Consider the following 24004-nt stretch of genomic DNA (forward strand, 5'->3'; position numbering starts at 1 on the left):
TTAAGAATGGCTTGGTTTCTCTCTTTAGCAATGTATTGGCTTATTTGCATTGTAGTAAAATGTTTTTCTTCAAATTCTAAGCATAGTAGACTTGCAAGTCTTAAAAGAGAATGTGCCTCTTAGTGGAAGAGCATCACCCATATTCTTTTGATTGCTTTTAGAAGAACAATTTTGTTAGTGCTATTGCCCATTGAACAGACACGGGTTTTACAACATTAATGGTTTTTTTTTAGTTTCTGAGGGCTTGTGTGGAAGTGCTGTTCAATGTGACAAATTGTTCTGTGTAGAACAATGTTTTTCACTATGTTGTTTTTTTTGCATATTTTATTTAGATCACAAAGTATATATTTGGCACAAGCGTAGCGAGCTGCCAATTGCGGAGCTGACGGGGCACACGCGTACTGTTAACTGTGTGAGCTGGAACCCACAGGTTCCATCCATGATGGCCAGCGCCTCTGATGATGGCACTGTTAGAATATGGGGACCAGCACCTTTTGTAGACAACCAGGACATTGAAGGTAAAACACTGTGTGTTCTCTAATCACTAAAAGCTTACATCAAAGGGCAGCTGGTTTGGTGGAATTTCCATACCAGAAGTAGGATAAAAAAAGCTTTTAACTTGCGGATTAGAATTGTTACTTGTACTAAGAAGAAATTACTGGGTTTTTATATATGGCTTTATCTAAGTCACTTATGTTTGTGGAATAAAAATGAAATGACTGGTATTTCCAAAAGAATGCTCAAATTTCTGACATGGCCCTGTGCAAAGCTGTGGTGTCACTAAGACCTCAGGATTATATTAACTTATTTGCATAGCCTTCCTGAAAATTGTGCTTCTGGTGCTTAAGGTTTAATAACATACAGTGTTATTAAAATTTAAATAATGCATTCTGACTGTACTGCAAATTGAATAATGATATTCAGATGCTTAGAAACTGGGTCTCTAAAGTCTCCAGGCAGTGAAGTTTCCCACCATAAAATCTGTACACAATTGACTCTTTCCAAACATCAGCAATGATCTGTGTCCAGGAGAGAGAGAGAGACACTTTTTTCACAGCCAAAATGCGCATTTGTTCCCAACTCTTCTTGCCCCCCTCCCAGAACTGGTAATGAGGTGACCACAGGAGGGCTGATTTGTCATTACACATTAAATTTTGTGGTAAAAATTTACAGTAGGCCTTAAAATGAAATACAGTATATCCCATTGCCACAGGATCTTGTGGTTATTAGGTATGAATATGAGTTCATGAATAATGAAAGAGAAATTGAGTGCTACCTAGATAAGTAAACACCTTTAGTTTAGAATGTCCCTTAGGTGAACATGGCTGGAAGGATATCAGGAGGAAGGATTACCTCCTCTACCTGCTGCTGTGCTTTCTGATGCATCTGCTTCTGGTCTTGGACTAGGTGGACCAGCCTGGCCAACCTCCTGTTTGTAACAACTTGAGTGCACCCATAAGGACTCAGAACCTATCCTCCAGTTGGTTTTACTCATGGTTTTGTTTGTCTGTTTCCTCCAATTAGCTGCTTGCTCACTCTTTATTAGTTCCTCCAGAAAATGAACTGGTAAACGTCATAAAAATCAAACCGATAACAAACTTGAGTTTCTCACAGCAGTGCTTCCACAAGAGGTGTAGTGCACAGAATAATACCTAACAATTTTACAAATTTTGAATGGATGACAAACAGCTTTGTAATTAGCACACTTCTCTGGAACTTCAATGCAAATGTGTGTTACTTCTTCTTGGAAGAGATGCTTTTTGTGTACCAACACCTAGCATGCTAAATTAATATGATTAATGACATCTAAGCCAAGTAATTTTTAGCATGGGATTTAGCTATGGTATAAGATGCATTAACTAATGCATGTTCAGTAAAACTTATGTAAATACACTGTTACTGGTCTTGTAATATAAATATTAAGTATTAATAAGATCTTCAAGATGTGATTTCTTTCTCTTATGTTTTTGTTTTTGCTCAGAGGAATGCAGTAGCATGGATAGTTGATGGCGAACTTGGAGCAGACGACTTCAGTTTAACTTAATTAGTCGTATTTTAAATGGCTTGGGATTTGGTGCAAACACACATGATTGATAGCTGGACAGACATGCTCGTCATGAAAAAGAACCATTTCTGAAGCCCGGTTGGGGCCAAACATTTACCACCTTGCTTCATAGTAACCAGTCGAGATGAAGCACGTCGTTAGAACGTTGTTGGACACCGTGTTGAAATTATCCCCCCATCGGTTGTGAAGAACTGTGCTACATTCAGGCTAACCATTGAACTCAGTATATATATATTTTCCCTCCTGCCTTTTTGTCTGGCAGGCTACTGTTCTTGTAGCTCTTCTACTACTACTCTTCTACTACTTGTTGCTCTTCTGTGTAATGAAGTTTAAATGCTTGTTTGGAACACTTTATTTAACAGTTTAGAAGGCTTGATAGAAAGAGTGCTTTAGTCTGAAGAGTATACATTGGATAGGAAAGTATTTCATTGTTTCTCAAGTCTCTCTCCGCCTTACTTAGCTTGAGATCTTTGCAGCTTGGTTCATGGATTCTAGCCGTGCCCGTTGCACAGTATATATAAATTGAGATGATAAACCAATGAACTACGTCAAAAGCACTCTCAATATCATATTTGACAAAAAGTTTTGTACTTTTCACATAGCTTGTTGCCCTGCAAAGGGGTTAACAGCACAATTTTTAAAAAATAAATTATTTATAGGATTAAAATGACTTCATTTGTATACATTTGGAATTAAAACAATGCAAGAAGTGTCATGAAACACAGTATCACTGATGCTTTTCTGGAGTGTCTTGAGACCCAATCAAAGCAGTGGCTGGAAGGACCTTTATATAGACAGTGAAGCGAGTTTTAGAAGGATGAATTCACTGTTGATGTTAACAGAGTATTACTTAGAAAAAAAAAAAAAGCATTCAGAGTGCACCACTAGACTAAGAGTTTAAATAAGACATGGTCTTTTTGTTTTTTTAATTATATAAATACATGCAGCAATGCTGGTAAAAGGTAGACTATGCCTTGAGGGAAAAATGCATTGAAGGAGTCCTTTCCTTGCAAAGTCAACATTTTGTAAAAGTAATTAACATAAAAAAGCATAATTAAACACTTGTATTATGATGCAATTTTTTCTTTATTTGATAAACAAAGGTGTATAGATTTTCTTTTTGAGAAAATATGTTTAAGTTTGCAGATTTAAATGCCTCTCCCAAACCTTGTTGAAGAGCTGGTGCTGTGAACATCTTGACACATCTAGGAATAGTTCCACTAATATCCCTTGTTAAGAAAAGAGGACATTTATAATCTAAGTATTTATTCTTTTTGACATAAACAGATGGCCTAGCATCTCTGTGCTTCTGCGCTACACACAAATTCATTATGGGATGGCGCTGGATGCCCTTTTGCCACCTTGGGTAGAAAGGTACTATTGGTACTGTGGTGAAGTGAGGAGGAATAGGGAAGGGCATGCCACCAAGAATTACGTGAACAGAAATATGGACTTCATCCTTTGAGATAATAACCTAGTGTCCTTATTAGGCATGTGTGGAAGAAGGGTGGGGGAAGGTTTGCCAGAGTTCCTGGGAAGAGAAGTGTAACCACGTGGATACATGGGAATGTGGTGTTTAACATAAACAGTTCCTTTTCTTTCCCAGAAAAACAAAGTGAAGCTTAGCAGGTTAGTTGGTTGGGTTGTTGTGTTTTGGTTTTTGGTTGTTTTTTTTTGTTTGTTTGTTTGTTTTGGGGGGGAGGGTGTTTGCTTTTTTTTTTTTAGATTCCAGCCATCTGGTGGTGGGATTTTTTCTTGCCTTGTGTGTAAATGGAAACACGATTTAAGATTCTGATACCAGCCCTGAATCTGACATACTTCTAGTACCTCCAAAATGAAGTAGGAACTTAATGTTCTTGTCTTCAATCTGGTATATCTGTCTTAAAATTAATGTGAATTACTGTTCCACAGTACTGGGAATACTTGTGTAAACTTAAGACTACAAGTAAGTTCCTTCTTCCATTAGCTGGTTCTAGAGGAAGCTGTTTGTTTCTGTTTCTAGTTAAGACAGTGTAAGATTAGTCAGTCTCCTTCCTTGTGGCATCAGTGTTGCAGGGAAACTGCCAGCTTCCTAAGGTCAAATTTGAGTAAGCTAAACCTTCGGGTTTTAAATAAAAATTTAATACCTAAATTACTGTCTTACTCTGGAACTTAGGTTTTCAAACAAAACATTATTTGGGGAGAATATGGAGTATAATTCTCTTTTGATGTCTCTTAAAAGTCTCATACAATGGTCCGCTTACCTCATACTCATGGGACTTCAGTGGGAACTTTAGGCAGGGGGTTGAAGGCTGGATCAAATCTCAAGTTTAGATTTGAAGTCTCACGTGCACTTCAGCAGGCATTTTTCATGTGGTGGCCATATCTAAATAAAGATTGGGGTGGGTGGTATGGGCTGATGCCTACTTTTCATTGCAATGCATTGCGATTTAGAAGTTGAAACTTAGTGCTTTTGCCAAAATACTGCCCCTCCGTTCTGGGGTTTCTCTTCTGAACTTGGTTTGTATCTCTGAAATACACTTCAGGTATTCAGAAGCAGAGTTAGGGAGAAGCATGTGTTCTGGTATCTCCACTTCAGTTCTGTGGTGCAACTATGCAATGTAAAGGAAAGCTCCCTATAGAGGACACTGTTTCCAGAGTGGCTCAGTAACTGCGTCTTGCACAGCTCTGTCTCGCACAGGGGATGAGCAGAGGTGAGAAAGGTGAGAGTCATCTGCATTTAACCACAATACTTGGTCCCCCAGTAAACTAATATTACAGATCTAGTGGTAATGACTGCCATTCCAACCTGTAGATTAAAGAGGAACCTAAACTATTTCTAACACATTACATTCGCAATATGTGAATTGAAAAGTACCAATACTTTTTGTACACACTATAAAAATGAGACTGGGGGGGATAGAGAACAAAGAAATTTGCTCATTTGTAACATGTTGATTTCCATGTGCTTAAAAATGTTCATAGGCTGGAACAAGTACACACCTGCAATAAATGACTGTATTTCTAGTCAAAAGGCGTATTGTTTTAGAGAGGAAAATACTGTAAGCATGTGCTCCTTTTGTAACTTTCTCTGGTCAACTGTTGGCTTAAAATATTCACAGTAGCCCCAGGTTATTGTCAAGGGAGATGTTTAAAAAAATGATGCTGAAGCATTTAATTATCTGAATGTTCTTTAGCTGTTCAGGTAAGTAATTTTCAAGGCACAAAAGGGAAGATGCTAGTTCTGTCCTTGTTTTGGAGGGGAAGGTGGTGGGGGGAAAAATTACACCTTTGTTTTAAATTCCCTTCTAAAGTTCTCCAACTTTAATTTCTTTTTATTATTATTAGAGCAAAGATGCAAGGTAGGAATCTATCCATATCTTGCCAGTTACTTCCCAACTTGGCTTCAAACAGGTAATGTCTAATAAAACTCAGTATATTCTTGGGAGTTTGTGTCTAGTTCTCTACTTTTACACTGCTAAGTGATACTCCCACCCAAATTCAGTTTTGAAGGCTTCCTTAGCAGGAAGTGAGGACTCATACAATTAGCTGTAGTTTGAGGGGAGATGATGTAGACCCAAATGGGGAGGAAGGTAGAGAAAGAGGAATTAACATAAAAAGCAGGATTTACTGACCAACAAACTACTGAACTCAAGAGGGAGGAGGAAAAATGCACTTTCGATAGTTGGTCTGTATTTTTAGCTACAAAATACACTTGTTTCTTAATTTTTTTTTTTGAGACAACTATTAAGAGGAACACCCATCACAGAAGTGGCTAATATTCCTTTAGACCTCCTCCTGTCATTTCCACATTGGCTTGAGTCCATTTTCAGCTGCCATACTTAATTTTGAAAACTGTTACTTCTGTAAATGTTTAGAAAGAAAGAAAAAACACAAAAAAATTGACACTTTTTTAAACAGGGTGGACTTAATTAAAGTGTGCAGTATTGAACTGCTGCAGTAGCTGCCTCTAGTTATTGAAATAAACTGTATACAAGTTTTCTTATTTCTATAATAAGAATAATCCAGATGATATGGATTCAATAAAATGTCTGTGAGAGTGTTCCTCCCATCTGGTATGAATGTGCGTGTGCTTGTGTTCCATGAACAGAGAACCAAATGTTCTAGGTACTTGTCATGTTTTATTACATACTTTATATCGTGTGTATGTGAAGTGTCCTTTGACCAGAAGGTTTTGGTTAATATCAGTATATTTTTATAAATTTGAAATTCATTGTGCCCCATCTTTTTTCTTAAAACATTTTTCATTGCTAGGGTATATGTGCTAGATTTGAATCTTTTAACATTTTTAGGCACAGATGGAAAAAGTTATTGGCTCCTTGAAAACTTATGGGACAAAATGGATCCTCAAAGCATGTATGTACTTACAAACCAAGCTGTAGAGATCAAGAAAAGAACTTTATTGTTGATCTCAAGATTTCTAAATTGTCAAGATTTATATGGAGTTGTGGTGGAACTAGTTAACACTTAGAGCTTTTGGTATGTAATGACTTTGCTATGGACTGATATTAAATGTTTCAAAGGATTGCGCTCTTAAACTTTATGGATTTTTGTTACTCTCCTTGGATTATATTAAGTAGTTAAAAATTTCTTTGCTATATTACATTAAAAACTTAAGAACTTGGGTCTCGTATTTATTTTCACTTGTTTTACTAATTATTTACAGAACACCGTTTTAACTTTATTTTATAAATGTGTAGTATTTTAAACATATCTTTAAAAATCAATTGGAACTACATTAACTTCTGATTTGTTTTTATTAGGGTTTTTTAAAAAAAAAAATACACTTTTTCCATGTTGGTGCACAGCACTTAACAGAAATGTTTGTATTCCCTTTCTTTCAATTCAATAAACAGAATAAATAACTGGAATGAATAGTTCTTAGTTTCCCTAACTTCACTTACATTACTGACTTGGATCTTAATTTCTTGATCATTAATTTTAGATTCCTTCCATGTTTGTAGTCTTCTGTTTCCTTGCTAGGAAAATTAACTTGCAGCAGTTTAGCTGAAGATGGATTCATTCAGTGTTGTGTGCAGGCTTTCCAGTTCTTGGTGCCTGGTTCTACTCTACCTCATGCTTGTGTTTTCACTGTATATTTAGCACTCTACTTGCCTTTGTCCCCTTCTGTGCTTATCTAACTTGATAAAGGTCTGGCTCCTTCAAGGCTCCCTGAAGACTTTGATTCCTTAAAGCTGGAGACTGTGTAAATACCAGACATGATAGCTTTAGGTGACTGGTGGGTTTTGTGGGTTTTCTGATACGTATCAAGAAGGTGCTCCTAAAATACTTAGATCTCTTGCTTAGGTGTCTATTGAACTGGAGATCAGGGCCCTCCAGATTTCTATCTGCAGTTGACATAAAGCAGCTTCTATGGCTGACAGATCTTGAAGATATTTCTTAGATTTTGCCATTGTTTCCTCCAGCTAATGCTGTGTTTTGTTCTTTTTCCCTGTACCTTAAAACAGAACTTCATCTTTGGCATCTTGGACATTTTTATTCAGGTGTAGCTAATAGTTAAATAAAAAGATACGCATAAATTTGCCCTCCTTTTCATGTAGCTTCTCCAAATACAAACTCTTGCTGAACTGCATCAGGTTTTTTTATTCTATCTTCTATATTGGTGAGAAATTATCTTTACTCCTAGGACTACCTCTGTATTAAGCTTACTCCTTCGCTTACCCTTTGAATAGTGTTTGCCTAACCATGCCTTAAATGCAGGTGCAAACAGAAGGGGCATGTCTTATTTCTTCCCATGTGCTGCTTCCCTTGGGTACTACTCATATTTGCAGGAGAGTTGTAGGACTGCAGACCTGCTTTGGCCATAAAAAATTCACACAGCAGATTAACTTAGTTGTTTGGTTTTGGTTTGGTTTTTTATTACTTTGTTTCATCTGCTGTCCTATGTCTACCTCTGGTGAGATGACTGCAAGAGATACATATGCTATCTCTATCCTATGTCATCACTGTGATTCTGAGGTGTCAGTAGTTAGAAATTATTTAAGACAATGTATCTTACATCTTCATTAATAATAAAGCTCCTCTCTCAAAATCATGTCTTCAGAATAAGAAATGAAATTGCTAGCTTAAGTGGTAGACTTAGAGATAATGTTTTTCAGTTTATCTGTTAGCACTACAGCAAGGACTTAAGCAGATTACTAACACTGTCCTTTTTGCAAATACATAAAACTCAACATAGGTGTAGTATTTTTTTTTTCACATAAAAGTAACATAATTGCCTACCATATAAGCTGCTACAGAAATGACTGACTTTCGAAGTTTTATTTACTCTCCTTTTTCCAGACCTACCTCTTGTCTGGGGTTCAGCTTTATAAGGCAGTACTTTCTCTAGTCTGATTTTTCTGGTGTCAAGTAGTCAGTGGCAAGCAACTGTGGTAACTATTTCCTTAGTAATTTTTTAATTGGTGTAATTTTCAGCAGTTTTTCATCTTTGCAACAGCTGAACTTAGACTCCATCGATCATAAATTTAAAGTCAAGCTTTTCCTAGAACAAACACTGAACACAAGGTATCTAGAGAAACACAGCTTCAGTGCTGTCTTTTCACTGAAACAATCTGCTAAATACAGCTATATACCAAAGAACAAATACTTGAGAAGGAAAAACTTAAGACATTTTAGGACTTATTTACAGAACTGTATTTTTTGTTTCACTCAATGTGTTTATTTCAAAAAGCCTGTTCCTATACACATAGAAAATTTTAAAGACAGGATACAAACTCAGGCTTATATGTATTTATCACTGACACAAAAGCCACACAAAACAAACTTAATTTGCTGGTGTTTTTGAAGCAGAGTTACATCAGAATTGGGATAACTGGATTATGGTTCACCAGACCATCTCTCCAAGCTAGACATGCTCTTGATTCACCTCCCTGGATATGGAAACAGCAGGTTCATGAAGCAGTCACTGCACATAGTCTTTTTATAACCAACTCCAACCCTGGTGCAATATGAGCTTTACTTTGTATGGAGATCAAGGATGCAGTTCAATGACAAAATAGGAGTTGAAGGGAAAAAGTATTAATGTTTCATCTTGGTTTTTTCACCCTTACACCCAAGTGTCACTTTCACCAAGGGGACCTTGATCCTTCTCAATACAAGACTTCATAGAGTTTGTTGGAGACAGGGGTGGAAAGGTAGAAAAGCATCACTTCTATTCCATTGCTTTTTAGCTGGGAAAAAACTGACAAAGAAGCAAGCTGTGCTAGTGTTCCACTTTGAAATCTTCTTCAAACTAGGATCTAATGGGACAGCTTGAGATCCAGAGGCACAATCTTGACAACTTTCAGTAAGAAGCAGACATCAGAGCTGCATTTAATTTTTTTCTGGAACTAACACTATTACCAGCACATAGTGCTGAAACATGTTCCCTTTCTCACCATTTAATTCCAGATGAGTTCTGTAAGCAAGGATTTCATCTTACAGAAGCAGCAGCTCCAGCAGTTTGGGTTGTAAAGGAACAAAAACAACTGCTACACAGATCCAATGTCTTTTGAAAATATTTTATGTTAAAAATACAGAAAAATATTTATTGTTCAAAGAGGAAAAATATACTGCATGACAACACTGAGCTAGGTATGTTCGGAAGGCGTCTGTAGCTCCACAACCAGTCACTGGAGTGATGACCCAATTTGGCAGCTAATGGATCTTTTTCAACTTCTCAATCATTTATCAAAGCCAGAATCATACTGTGACAAAACAGAAAACATTACAGCAGTGGATTACTGAAGCATATGCAAGAAGGAACAGCAATCACTTTCATGTGAGAACTGCATTAGATTCTGAAATTGCAGTTGCCTTGACTCTCTATGTGCTTTGCTTATGGAGACAAGGATTGCAGAAGTAATACTGCAGTAGAGTAGTAGTTCTTCCACCTGGTAGTAAGTGGCCCCGTCACTGAATTAATCTGCTTGCCACTTAGCCTGATTTATTTTATTTTCTAAAACAGAACTTGCAAAATAAACTTGGTCCTCAAGATGATTTCCATTCTAAACAGGCCACTTATTCTAGGTACGGTAACTCCTTATATTGTACTGAGTGAGATTACAAAATAGTCTGAGTTTCCAAACAATGCTTGATCAGAAAGAATAAAGGCACTTTAATAATGAGCCTGGAGATAGCTGTGAAAATACATTCCTGAGGCTTAGCAGTATGCAAAAAGATAAGACACGAATACCAGCGATTACACTAGCTAAATAGAGGATATAAAAATAGCTTGCAGACAATTCCTTTGTTCCTTAGGAGCAATTTTTGAAACTAACCTGTACAGGTACATGAAGAAGCAGAGCAGATGAAAGCCTAGTTTAATCATGGCTTCCTTCATGTGTGATTTCAGTTGTCCTCGGTTATGGATCTCTGTGGGATCAAATACCCCCATGTTTCCACTTGGCACCATAATATACCTAAAAGTTTAAAAGAAAAAACACAACAGAAGTATGGTCATCAAAACATGAGGCAGTGTCAGGGGAAGAGGAGGAGAGCTTGCACAGGAGGGACTTCTAAGTTGTTTCACAATTCAACATAAGGGAGCTCTTTAATTCTGTTTCAGTTTCAGGGTGTTGCATGTATCTCTGCCACTACAACCCGCAAAGAAAGAATACAAGGACAAGAGGTATTAGAAGTATCAGCCCAGTTTCTCATGTATAAATGGGAGAGTTTTGAGGTAGTAGCCAATTCCAGTTGATTTTCATTGTTGCTTGTGGTTATTCAGCATTATGAAGGAAACATCTACCCACAGGGGAAAGATACATTAGATGAAAAAGAATGGAAAATAATTAATTTAGCCAAGAATTAGAGATTTATTTAAAGACCCCCACATAAGCACAAACTGCAGTGGTCAAAGTGAGATGGCATAAGACAAGACAAATGATCTGTGTAGTATTCCCATCTTTGTCACAACCATTCTGTGTTATTTCAGCATAGATATAGAGGCTGACAGGATGAGAAACTGGGAAAAACCGAAGTTAAGTACTGCTGTCCAAACTCACATAAGAACAAAAATTGACTGAAACAAAGTGAAATGTAAGCAAAAAGAAGAATAGAATCAGCAAAACAAATGTTTATGTCCTGTGAAAATTCAACAAGCAGCATGTGTTCGGTTTTTTTTGTCATAAGCATTTCTCAAGAGAGCAAATACAAAGACATTAAGTTCTCCCTCCAGATTGAGCTCAGTCAGTATTATTATTCACTTAATATCATACAGGCTCTGCCTTCCTAGAACAAAACTCTTTCTACACAGGAATTTAACTCCTGGTCTTACACCTAGAAAAAAACAAAGTCTCAAAAAACAACACCTTTGGTTTTCTTTATATACTCAAAGAATGGCACCTCTTGTACTCCAAAAGGCACTCACCCAACTCTTACAACATTCATTTCAATAACAGGAGGGGAAGAAAGGGAACAAGAACCAAGGATATTTTCAAGCAGCAGCAGGAGACAAAATACCAAAACAAAACACGAAGTTAATACCACAGGATTTGGCTTTCACAGAGTCATTAAAAAGCACTGCAGCATATTTGACTAATAACAAAGACAACTACGTCCCATAAAAATAGTTGATGTGAAATAACTACAGTTTGAAAGTCTCTCAAATATGAAATTTTAAGCAACTGGTCTATTTTTAGTATTAGAACATTTACTGAAAATTTATCCTTTAAAATGCACTATAAGGAAGAACACAAGCTTCCTATACCAATTTATGCAAGAAATAGAGGGAATAGTTCTCTTGTAACTCTACGATTTAATAATTTTGATTTTTAAGAAGAGTGATAACACTTAAATTATGCAATATAATTAAAGCTTGTGGGACCTGGAAGGTAGCTTTTCCAAGAGGCTCACAAGCACATATATCTTATATTACACATCTAAGAAACTGTAGTCATGGCCACCACAATGCCAGATGCTGACAAGCACAAGTCAAGCCAGTTGTTACACCCTAAACAGCAAAACATTTGTGCTGCAAAAGCACACAGAACAAGAAAACTGTCAGCTTTAAAGAATATACACGTTAGTGCCTCCAGGGCTTCTAGTCAGTGGAAGCTGCTGCCACAGCAACAGGACATTTCCCTCCAGATTACACAATTTTGTAAGGGATGTGGAAATCGTGGTCAAAATTTTCACTCTATTTTGAATATTGTATTTTTAAATTATTCCTTAAATTTGAAGATGGGCATAATCTACCTAAAGACAGTACAAGAGCCAGATTATTCTAACCTATAGTCTCAAGCATGTCTATGTAAAATAGACATCACAATGTCTATCTTATGTTATAGATGATCTTTAAGGTCCCTTCCAACCTAAAATATTCTATGATTCTATGTTTCTATGATAACAATCCTAGATTTCAGAATATTCAGAATGTGTACCCTGTGTATAAGAAATACAAAATCAGAGCTGTCATTTCAAAACACCAGTCAAAGCTTACTCACTGAAGTGTAGAAATACAATTAATTGTATGTTTAAAATTCTCTCTAACCAGGTTTGGAAGGGAAAGTAAGTAGCTTCTTTAAACATTAACTAAGAGAAAAGAAGCAGCAGAAGTAGGTATTTTCTTTGAAGCTTGATTTCTTGTACTTCTCTCTCTAATGTCTCTGTAGAAACAGTCTAGCCAAACAAAACATCAAACGCAAACTCCATACTTGCCAGCAGATACCAAAGGGAATACTGGTCATTTTGTGCAACAGTGTATAATACAGTTGTACCTATGGGTGGCAAAACAAAACTATCCCTGTATGTGTGCATTTAGGCACCATGTTTATTAAGCATACAAGTTATACTGTCTCATGTTACTCCAGCTTAGAAACACGTGAATGCTTTGCTAGCAGTTTTGTAGAAAAGCGGTGATAATCACATTATTATTTTGCCCAAGAATAAGATGATCAGTAAACAGATACTCAGCTTCTTTTTAATGACAGCTATGGAACTCCGTTAAATTTTAGGAGCAACTTGACCCATCCCTGCAAATAGTTGGCCCTAGGAGGTTCAGGCAAACAAGAATTACAGCCAACTTTTCATACCTCTATCTTAAACATTTGGTCTTTTGGACTTCGCACAGTACAGTGATTAGAGATAATTTGTGACAGATCCACAACCACTTTTCATTAGCATGACACCTATAAAGGTTCAATCCTCTGCACATCGAATGACAGAAAATGAACATTTTTGAACCAACAGTCCCAATGTTGCCACATGGAAACCCCTACTGAGAAGGAAACCATTTCAAAACAGTATATGGCCCAGTAACATGGACAGTTGTTATAAGATGACAAGTCTGAAAACCTTTCCAAATACAAACAGGCAAGATGGGGGGCCAAAACTAATGCATACAAAGGGGAAAGACAAGACAGTAAATGAAGGAGGGTGTAGGGGACAACACCACAGCCAATTTTACAGCCATCAGCTGTGCTGAATAAGTACTTTGATGCTAATATCACTAGCAGGCATGTAGGCACGTAGAATGAAAACCACTAACAACTATGTTTGCAGTACTCCTTCATAATCCAAATTAACATGCTATTACTTCCTATGAACTTGGGAATTACTCACAAATCAAGATTCCTGGGCACTACAGAAAGGCCAAAAGTTTAATATCCTTTAAACGGTTGAGTTTCTTGTAATTTTAATTGGAAAGGGAGTTTTATGTTAATTAAATCCATGAAGGTTGTTAGCAGCTCAAGAACACAACTGAAACATGACATATTGCTTATCTTCATACTAAAAGCTAAACAAGTAACAGTGGGGGGAAAAAAGCATGTAAAACCCTTTGCACTTACCTATATATATTCCATGTTGCTACTGGCAAATTAAGGAGAAAGATGAACCAGTGCAATGAAATAAGCATTAATACAGTTACAACAGCATGACCAATCACTTCAGGAAACACCCACTGTAAAAAGGGAAGGAAAAAAAAAAGTTACATGCACAAATGGAAATTCCTTTCTTAAAAAACATCTATATGAAGTTATAATCTGATTCTAATAATGTAAAGCTCAGATGGAAAATTCATAGCAAAAACATATTATTTCATCACAATGTGGGGAAACTAGTAACTTCAGACAGACTCCATATGACTAATACAGAAATCAGGCCCTAAGATATTATAACATAGATGCTTTATCAAAGTATTAAAAAATGTCTAGAGAAAAACACAGCAGCTGTTTGAACACACCTATATTACACAAGCACTTAAGAAAGCAAGTTAAGGAAGTATACAGAGGTCATTTGAAATCACTGCAGAGCACAGGGGATTTAGGAATGAGAGAAGATAATGACAATCTGCACAGACAAAGGACACACCAACACCCTCCAGCTCGCAACAACTCAAAAAGCTGATCAATACGAAATATGGCAAAATAAAATTGGGTCAGCCCCTGGCACAACACATTTTTGGCTTGGTAGTATCCTATAGCATTTCCTCTTATATTAAGAAAGAAAATACCTTTAAATCAAAGTGAACACCCAGGAGGGAAGACTACATTGATTCAATTAAATCAGTTTTAAGCAGATTTGGTTAAAATGGTACATTTTCTTATCACAGTAAAGCTTTCTACTGTTCAAGAGATTAGAAAGTTGCTGTAAAGATCTCAAACTTCAGCCATGAGAAGACATTCTTGGTGTGGCACACCTACAAGAATGAAAGCACAGAACTGTGTGAAGCGTCCCACAAATTCTGAGTAGCAGCCCATCTCCGAGCACAAGAACAGCCTTCTGTGACTGCATTTGCTGAAAGACAGGCATAAGCTGCAAAATGTTGCCAATCAAGGCTCTTCAGATACACATTACACGCCTGTTATTTGTGATGTGAAGATGAAGGGCTGTTTTCTTAAACTACATTAAATGCAAAGAATAATTTACTTTATTGAGTTTTGAGCAGCACGATCTAGCGTTAATGTAGTCACATTCCAAATCTGACAGTGTAATTATCTGAAGCCCAAGATAAGGAAAAATTGTATGGTTATTCAGAATACACAAAGCTTTATTGTATCCATTAAGTCAGGGAGACCACTCTGCTCTCTGCATAAGTGGTCTTGCTCTACAGCTGATCTGTCAGTAGCATACTGCAACTACCTACAACAAATTCCTACTTTACCTAGCAAGCCAGCCACATTTTATTACCACACCCAGTGATTTTATTATGTTTTTCCAATGTCAACTGTTGTGCAAATGCTAAAGTTCAGTTCAACACTTAAAAGACCAGGAAGGCAAACTCAATACCTTTGGTATCAGAATTATTACTACAACACTTGAAATCAACACTTAAAAGGAAAAAAAAGTTAATTTTAATCGTCTCCTCACAATAAAGCTAAATAGTGCAGTGCTAGGAAGTTATTTGGTTTTTTTTTTATATTTACAGGAACATTGGGTTAATTCACACTTTGCTAGGAAATAAGAGGGTGACGTCCTCACCAAATAAACTTCCAGCAACTGAAACACTAAGATTTCAGACAGAAAAATCATCTCAAGAAAAGGCTTGGGATGCACATGTGCACACCGTTGTGCTATGTCCTGTAAAACTGTGCTATGTCCTGTAAAGCTGATGCTCCTGTTCTCCAAGAAAATGAAAGACACAAGCTTTTTTTCCTATAACTAAAAAACTGGTAGTCTTTTCATTTTCCAGCAAATAACCTGTCCGTCTAGGATGTATTTCTTTCAACTGCTTCTGTAGCTTTTTCTGTCAGAACCAGGCGGATTCTGAAACAGCACCAAGACCTGAAAGATTACGAGAGCCAATTCTCCTTTACCGAGAAAAATAAGAAAGACAAAGCGGTGCCTTCACCGTCCGACGCCAGGCAGCAAACGCTGCCGGCCAGAACAGGGAAATTCCGCCTGCCGAGGAACTCGGAGCGTCTCGCAGCGATGAGCTCGCATCCAAAACCGGGCGGGCTCCTCACGGCCAAGCGGCTGCGCGGTCTGGCCACGTTCCCGCAGGCCCGTGGAGGTCCCGGGGGTGCAGCCCCGCTCCCACAACCCACCCTCCCTCCCTCCCTCCCTCCGCGCCAGGGCCGGGCTCACGCCAGCCCTGCCGAGGCGCGGTGCGCGCCCCCCGGCAGCCCCGCCGCCCCGCGCAGGCCCCGCCGCCTCCCACCCGCCCACCGCCCCGCGCGGCGGCCCATCGGGCGCGGCCCGGCTCGGGCCCCGCTCCCGCCCCGCCCGCCCGGGGCACCCGCAGCCCCGGAGGAGGAGGAGGAGGATACGAAGTAGACGGAGAGGAAGATGAGGGCGCAGCAGTCGATCAGCGAGAAGATGAAGACCACCGACTCCATCCCGCCGCGGCCGCCGCCCTCCCGGCCGCCGTACGCCCCGCCCGCCGCCCCGCCCGCGAGGGGCGGTGCCCGCCGCGCCCCGAGGCATGCTGGGAAGTGTAGTCCCGCGGGCCCGGGCTGCGGCCTCCTCCGGTGCCGGGCGGGCGGGCGGGACGCTGCGGCCTGTCCCTGCGCCTGGCGGGCTTTGGAAACAGTGAGGGCTGGGAATTAAACCGGCGGCGCAGCGCGGGGGAAGGGCATCCGGAGCGGTCCCGCCGGGAGGGGCGCTGCCTGCGCCAGGCCCGGCCGGCCGCCCCACGCGGCGAAGCCCGAGGCCAGCCCGGGCGGGCGGGCGGCGATGCGGGGCCGCCCGGGGCGCTGGGTGGATCCGCGGCTGAAGCAGCGCGTTCAGCAGGTGCGGGGGCGGGGCGGGGGGCAGCGGGGCCGGGGGTCCCGCGGCGGGGCTGGCGTGCCCGTCCCGCTGGGAAGGGCCCCGAGCGGGCGGGCTGGGGCGCGGGAGGGCGCGGCGGCGGGAGCCCGGGGCCCGCAGGGGTTGGTGGGGTCTGTGCGTTGTCGGTTTGGTTCTCCCGTCCTCCGTCACGCTGCGGGCCCGCAACGTGCCTGCTCCCTCGAGCGTGGAACGAACAGTAAAACACCCGAAGGGACCCACGCTGGGTCGGTGCAGGCGAGACAGAGGCGTTTGCACATCTAAACAGGCCTGTCCGCTGGGCTGCGTCACGGCAGGGCCGGACGCGGCGGCCCCGGCCAGAGGCGGGCGGAGAGCGCGGAGCAGGGCGGTTGTTGGGGGGCCCTGGTGCTCCGCGGGGCTGGCGGGGGCTCGGGGCGCCGCACGCAAGCGCTGGGCTTCGGGTTCCTGCGGACACCGGCGCCTGCCTCAGGCGGTTGTGTGTGTCCCTTTGCAAGGAACTATGCCTTGGCCGTTCTGAAGGGAAAGAGCCAGCTGAAGTTATGGGGGGCTTGATATTCTCGGCAGGCCAGTGGCTGCCCGTGGGTGACATGGAGTGTTAATTAAAAAAAATCATTCTCTGTGCAATTCCGAAGTGATACGAGTGTTTCAAATAGAGATGTTGATTTAAGTGAGATTTTGAAATTTTCCCTGCTGGTGTTTGTGGTAACCATATCTCTTAGGGAGATTCTCTGTCTCATTTTCCTTTTTTTTTTTTTACAAAGGAATCTACTCCTAATTTGGAGAGTGGAGTAAGAAAGCAAATACAGCACGGTTGTACCTGAAATTTTGTACATTTCCTCACACTTTTATAACTGTAGTTAGAAAATGTGTTGGATCAGCTGCTTTCAGAATAAACAAAACAAAGGCTTGATAGAATTCGCTTTCATTTATATACTTTTTTTGTAGTGTTCTTTGAAGCATCCTACAAAAATTAAAGTTCTTACTATGACGGTATCCATACCAATTGATGTAGATTGTTTTATTTTTAAGTTAGGAGATCTAAAACAAAAGGAGGTTAACTGAGAGAATCCAAGAAGCTTAGAAGGATTGACAATAAGATAGTGTGGATTCCAAGTCATTTTTCTTACTAAATAGAAAGGGTGGAGTTGCACAAGCAGAAGTCGCCAAAGGACCCAACTACAGCATGCTGCTTTTCCCCAGGAAACATACTAACTAGTTGTCTGTGACTTAGTAAGTATTTCCCATTTCACTGGGAAACGCTGTCTAATGTGCTCCACGGCAGTTCAAAGCTGTGTCAAATTTTCATTTTGACTTCTAAGAAGAGTAAAGTTTGAAATAGACATGTTTGATCTCTAGCTGTTCTGGTGAAGTGATTTACAAAGATTCTATTTGCTGATTTATTTGCTTCCTCATTTCAGTATCTTGCAAGTAGGAAGTGTGGCCAGTATGTTGACATTGGAATTTTAGCATCTGATTTGCAGAAAGCCTACAGGTGAGCAAAGATTCGTATTATAATGTTCTACGTTCAAAAAATGGAATATGTTATTTTGTTATTTTGACTTTTTGTATTTTTAATTACAATTTGAATTTTCTTCATGTTAACTTCATTACCAGTTGTTGAGGTTGATTGAAACATTAAGGCCATTGCCACTCCAGTGTTTACTCTGCCAGTGTATCTAGTAACTTATATTTTATTCATGCATTGGCATTGCAAGATCTAGTTGTGGTTTGTGGGGTTTTTTGAGGGGATGTTGTGGTTTTTTTAAAAAAGTTAAACAGCTACAGATGCATTACAGCACGTTGGTCCTAACCCCAATGAGCTTAAAATGAGGGAAGGCAGCACTTCAGTGCAGGCAGATGGGGGAGCTGCATGATTCAGCAAGATGCTGACTTATGCTCAGTTGCTCAGCAGGACAGTCAGTCTTGCTAAATTATTTTTAGGCTATTAGGCTTTTCTGGGTGGGGAGAAAGGTTGCTTTTCAGCAGATCATTGGTGGGTGTGTGAGTTAATGAATGTGAAGTATATTCATTTATGTTTGCACAGTCTATTTATTTGTGCCCTTTTAGAGAAAGGGAGTCAGACCCCTTGCTTAGGATGCTTACACGTCTGGGGTTTTTGTTTTGTTTTTCCTCTGTCAGCTACTCTGTAAAAACAAATAAATAAAATATAACCTCAGTAAGTGAAGGCAGAAGGCTGATGATTTTTGTTTGCACTTAAGGTTATTAATTGAATCAGATATTCTAATATTGACCACTATTAATTATCACAGTTATTCTTTTCTGGACTGCACTTTATAGACTATAGTCCTATGTCCATATGTTGTTGTTTGAATTAACATTTTAAAAATTGGTAGTGTTGTTAAATAAAATCTAGTGTGCCCGAGTGTACCTTGCTGCTTCTCTATATCTATCATTAGAGAGGGGCCTCGGTAATTTTTACTACGCATCTCTTTAGGAACCAGTATAGTTGGTTTCATCCCAGTGTTTGAGCTGTTCCAGGCTTAGGAAAAAACAGTCATGTTTTCACATAGTTGGGTTTTAATAAGAACTTGTGTAGAAGATTTGGTATCAACTTACGATGTATTTTCTCTGCTGAGAATGACAGTATGCTGAGGGGAGAAAGCAGTTGGTGTAACCTCTTTATTTTGTTTTGGTGTGGTTTTTTTTTCAGTGCAGAATATGGACGAAGAAAAAGAAATGCTTTTAGAATCCAAGTTGAAAAAGGTAGTTCTGTTAGTATTATGTCCAAGATGCCAAATTCTTTGATTATGCTTTGACTGTTTTCTCAAGATGTTTCAACTTTTTCAGTGTTTGGAATAATCAGTAATGAAAAAGAACATGAAGATTTAGCTTTAGAAGCTGAACATTTGTCAAAAAGAGCAAGACAAGAGAAAAATGAGTAAGAAGATTTATTTTTTTTTTACCATTAGATTACTTAAATAGTATTAACATTTCTCTAAAGTTTTCTGTCTTCATATTATTACATTTTTGTAGTTTCAAGGTTACAGAGTTCTTTAATTTCCCATAGGCTTGTCTTCTGAAGTTAACTGAAGATAATGGAAGCACTTTTTTCACTGAGGACAGCTAGATACTAGAGCTAATACTGATTTGTCTGTTATGGGACACATACAGCCCTGAACTAGTGGATATCCTTGGGGCTTCCTTGATAGTTTTCCACATAAGGAATCCAGTCCTTATGTCATTCAGTTCATTTGTTTTGTTAATCTTCCTTGGGTGTGAGAGAGACTAGCTAACTCTGAGAGACAAAGACTGCAAGACTACTATTCAGAGCAAATCACTGGTGGATATGAGAGAGGAATTAAGATTTCCTAATTCCTAACCCTGTGCTTAGTCTCACGGACCGTTCTGGTTTCTCTAACTTGTGATGGATATTAAGGGTCACATGGAAAATTACGACATTGCAGTCAGGAGGACTACTCTAGTGCAGCAGTGATTTGCTACCACTTCCCTTGTGCCAGCACTGGTGATTATGTGATCTCTTGATGAACTGGATCAGGTTGATCCTACATCATTTTTTTTAGGACTGTCTTTCAGCCCTGTTGGCAAGTTCATCCAGCTCATCATGGACTTGAAAAGGACATATGTTTTAACTCTTCATAGCTGTACATTTAGAGCAAGCTAGTCAGAAGTTTTTCTCCAGTGTTAGGCTACATGTTTTCATTGTGGGAAGCTATGTTGTGGAAATTGTATTTGTTCTGTTTCGTGGGTGTATCACTTGCAGTTCTGCTCTGATACATAATAGCTTTTGTCTTCCTTCCATGTAAAGAACTTCAGGAAGTGCCACAGATGACTCTGATTATGATGATCATGCAGAAGATCTAGTAAGTTGTATTTTATTGTGATTGTTTTGTTTGCAAAAAATGAGATTCTATGTTGTGAGATTGCAGTGTACTTGGCGAGTTTAAAAGGGAACAGGAAGATGAGGTATAGTCACTACTGGCAATTCCAACTGAGAATCTGTAGAGCTAAAAGGAGCCTATTTTCTGAAGAAAACAGAAGATTCTGTGGTGGGGAATCACTTAAGGAAAGCACACCGGTGGCCCAAAAGACTTGGCTATCAAATAAATGAAATTATTAAAGGAACTGACATATCTGGCTGTTACTAAAAGGTGACTGTCAATTAACAGGGGTCATTTCAGGGTAAGCTGAAAAGGCTGTTGCCTCTTGAAGAAGCAGATGTAGTATTGTATGCAGACATTTGATTTGCAGAGGAATGGGTTGGAAGATGCATGTTTACTTTCTCCAGCAGAGAATAATGTTAAACGACGTTTATGAAATAGTTTTTATTGGCTTCTTAATATAAATAATCCAAGTTATAACCTTTCTTTTAAAATACATAAATCTGCAGTCTACAAATCACATGAACAGTTCCCTGCTGAGCTTATACAAGAAAAGAAATCCTGATTCTCTTCCAACCACTCCAAAAAATGAAGCAATGGAAACCCCTCCTCCTGCGCGAACAGCACCTCAAACAAGCACCATCTTACCAGGAACGCGAGTTGAAACGCGCATCTCTGAAGGGGGCTGGTTCATTGATAAAACTCCGTGTGGAAAAGACTTTTTCACTGACCTTTCAGAGGACGGAGAAAGAAATGAAAATAAATTGATTTCTGAGGTATTGTGTTTTACAAACCCAACGTGAATTAAATAGCAAAAATGTGTAATTTCCTGTGTAATTTGACAGGCTTCTAAAAGGTGATGCTAACACCGAAAGGACTGTCTGGGTGGATTTTAAAAATATTTTTATTACAAACATGCATGCTGTAATAGTGAATGTGTTAAATAGAAAGGAAAGATTGGCTTAAGCCCAGTGGAGTTTTAGGTTGATTTCAGAAGATGAAAGGGCTTAGCTCATTGTTGTGCCATGTCAGAAGGAAGCTTTGAACACTCTGGCCCTTTTCAAGGATGTTTGTTTGGGAGGTAAAAGGTCAGAAAATTATTAAATGCCTCCACATTTTTTGAGGCAAATGTGGTGCTCAGTATTAGGGAAACACAGATTAGTTCCTGTACTGAGAAAAAGGTAAGTGGAACTTACCTGTTATTTATTCCCTTTGCCAGTGACCAGCCTAACTGGTCAGGAAGCATGTGGCTTGCTGTAGCCATAGCATGTGGTTTCCCTTAGCCAGTGGTTAAGTCTTAGTGACCCTGGGGAAAGTTGAAGCTTTTTGGATGAACAAGAGTTGGGGAAGTTGAAAGGAAATGGCATTGATTTATAAAGCAGTTAAAAATAGGACCTGCTCCTTATCCAGACATATTGCTGCTTACTTAGTGATTCCTTCCTTTCCCCCAGTGGTTTTCTCTCTTATTTAGAAAAACCAACTGTTTAGCTAGGAAAGCTTTCCATATATATATGGGAGGTAACTTTTTTGTTGTTTGGCTGACCAGACGTTTTGGCAGGATGCTCTTTTTTATGTTAAGAAAGAACTACATTTACATCTACCTTTTTGATTACAGAAATCAGATGGGATAATTACACCTTTTTTTTAAAAAAAGGTAAATCCTAAGTTAAAAAAGGATTTTTTTACAAAAATAAGGGGTTAAATTCCTGCCTTGCTTGACTTTGTTCGTATGATATATGTATATATAAGTTAAGCATCATAGATACACACTTGGTTCTTTTAAGTGTTTGCAGATATTCACTGACTTGGAAGGTTTTGTATATATAATTCTGGTTTTATGTCCTAGAAATCAACAGAAATTTCTGTCTTGGAGAGTGAAAGAAAGAAGACAAAGGGTAAGAGAGCAAAAAGAAAAAAAGAAGAATTTCCAAATGTAGATGGAGAAATTGATTCCGTCTTACTTAAAGAGAAAGGTGAGAAGGTATTTTTGGTATGCTGTTCCAAATAAAGAGATTATCTTTGACCACAGAATCTGTTTCACTTCAGAAAACACTCTTCTTGGCTTCAAGCATTTTGTTAAGATGTTTAGCCTTAATGTTGTACAAAAAAAATATTCCAGTCATATATCTACCAAAAAATGCTACTACTCTTTGTGCTTTGTTAATTGTTTAGGATGAGTACTTTCTTATTTGGAGTTAACAGTTATTACGCCGTGTCTAAACTTGTATGACTTTTCCTTCTTAACAGCTAGAAGTAAGGAACCAGATCTTTACCACCCTTCAGTGAAGTTCGAAGATGTAGGAGGCAATGATGAAACTTTAAAGGTTAGATAAAATTTTATTGGTGGAGTGCAGAATGTGCTGAATAAAATGTCACATGAAAAATGAAAAAAAATCTGGCATAATTCATCTGCAGTGCTGAGAATAGCTGCTCCTACCAACAGCAATGCAGTTTGTTTATTTTTTTCCTTTGATTAATCTTTTTGAAAGCAGTCACTGAAATTACATGAATAAACAGAACTTTCTTTATTTTGGCCTGTCTGTAATATTAGCAATCTATAATACTAATTTCTTCAGTTTAAATTGAGGTTCATCTTGTCCTTAATAGGAAATCTGCAAGATGCTCATTCACGTCCGTCATCCAGAAGTCTATAACCACTTAGGTGTGGTTCCACCTCGTGGTTTTCTTTTGCATGGACCACCAGGATGTGGAAAGACACTACTTGCACAGGCAATTGCTGGGGTGAGATGGCTTTACATTTAATTTCTTCTTCTTCTGAATTATATCTGGAGAGACAAAAAAAAAATACTCCTTCATGATAGGCTAGATATTTTCTTCTTTTTTTCTCTTTTCTCTCCTTTCTATCTTAGTCTAAAATATATTCATCTTTACTTCCTTTAAGTTACATCTGAATCTGTACTTTATAGAACTTAATATGTGAAGAGGAGTGATGGGTTTATCTTTAACTTAATTGTTTTGTGGCATTCTCAGGACAGCAATATAGTCATGGATATTGAGAAGGCTGTAAGTGGAAGATAGTTTTGGTTATGTTTACCACAGTGTTTTAAGTCTGGACTCAACCTTACCATCTCTTATGAGGTATTGCGTTGATTCTATTGGGTGGCATCTGTTAAAACAGTGATTTCTGAACTCTAAAACTGGATGTTGCATTGCCTGTGTCAGCCTAATTATTTCAGAGCATATGACATTATCATAGAATCATAGAATGGTTTGGGTTGGAAAGAATCTTTTAAGATCATCCAGTTCCATCCTCCTGCATGGGCAGGAACACCTCCCCGTAGGCCAGGTTGCTCAGAGCCCCATCCAGCCTGGCTTTGAACACTTCCAGGGAGGGGCCATCCACGGCCTCCCTGGACAATGTGTTTCA

The 24004-nt window shown here is 39.2% G+C and overlaps 3 protein-coding genes across 5 annotated transcripts in view; 2 read left to right on the top strand and 1 right to left on the bottom strand.

Moving 5' to 3' along the window:
* Positions 1–6936, top strand: part of WDR26 (WD repeat domain 26) — a 32016-nt gene extending 25080 nt beyond the window's left edge. The window contains exons 13-14 of the mRNA XM_051614193.1: positions 333–518; positions 1982–6936. Coding sequence (XP_051470153.1) covers positions 333–518; positions 1982–2007 — 212 coding nt within the window. The 3' untranslated portion in view covers positions 2008–6936. The remainder of the gene's footprint in view (positions 1–332; positions 519–1981) is intronic.
* Positions 6937–8707: 1771 nt separating this feature from the next.
* On the bottom strand, positions 8708–16400 carry CNIH4 (cornichon family AMPA receptor auxiliary protein 4). 3 transcript variants are annotated; one of them, XM_051614195.1, is made up of 5 exons: positions 16279–16400; positions 14939–15007; positions 13858–13970; positions 10348–10488; positions 8708–9774 (listed from the first exon to the last, which is right to left on the bottom strand). In XM_051614195.1, exons 1-5 carry the CDS (start codon positions 16345–16347, stop codon positions 9747–9749), a joined length of 420 nt encoding a protein of 139 aa, XP_051470155.1. In that variant the 5' UTR covers positions 16348–16400; the 3' UTR covers positions 8708–9746. The 3 variants fall into 3 exon arrangements, with proteins under 3 accessions (XP_051470155.1, XP_051470158.1, XP_051470156.1); XM_051614198.1 differs by lacking the exon at positions 16279–16400 and adding an exon at positions 14523–14708 and having other exon boundaries at positions 9573–9774; XM_051614196.1 differs by lacking the exons at positions 14939–15007; positions 16279–16400 and adding an exon at positions 14523–14932 and having other exon boundaries at positions 9573–9774.
* Positions 16401–16468: 68 nt separating this feature from the next.
* Positions 16469–24004, top strand: part of NVL (nuclear VCP like) — a 40666-nt gene continuing 33130 nt past the window's right edge. Inside the window, exons 1-9 of the mRNA XM_051614192.1 lie at positions 16469–16741; positions 18175–18248; positions 19428–19480; positions 19565–19655; positions 20544–20598; positions 21126–21392; positions 22463–22589; positions 22864–22940; positions 23224–23358. Coding sequence (XP_051470152.1) covers positions 16685–16741; positions 18175–18248; positions 19428–19480; positions 19565–19655; positions 20544–20598; positions 21126–21392; positions 22463–22589; positions 22864–22940; positions 23224–23358 — 936 coding nt within the window. The 5' untranslated portion in view covers positions 16469–16684. The remainder of the gene's footprint in view (positions 16742–18174; positions 18249–19427; positions 19481–19564; positions 19656–20543; positions 20599–21125; positions 21393–22462; positions 22590–22863; positions 22941–23223; positions 23359–24004) is intronic.

The sequence above is a fragment of the Apus apus genome, chromosome 3 (assembly GCF_020740795.1).
Source record: "Apus apus isolate bApuApu2 chromosome 3, bApuApu2.pri.cur, whole genome shotgun sequence".
Taxonomy (NCBI): Eukaryota; Metazoa; Chordata; class Aves; order Apodiformes; family Apodidae; genus Apus; species Apus apus.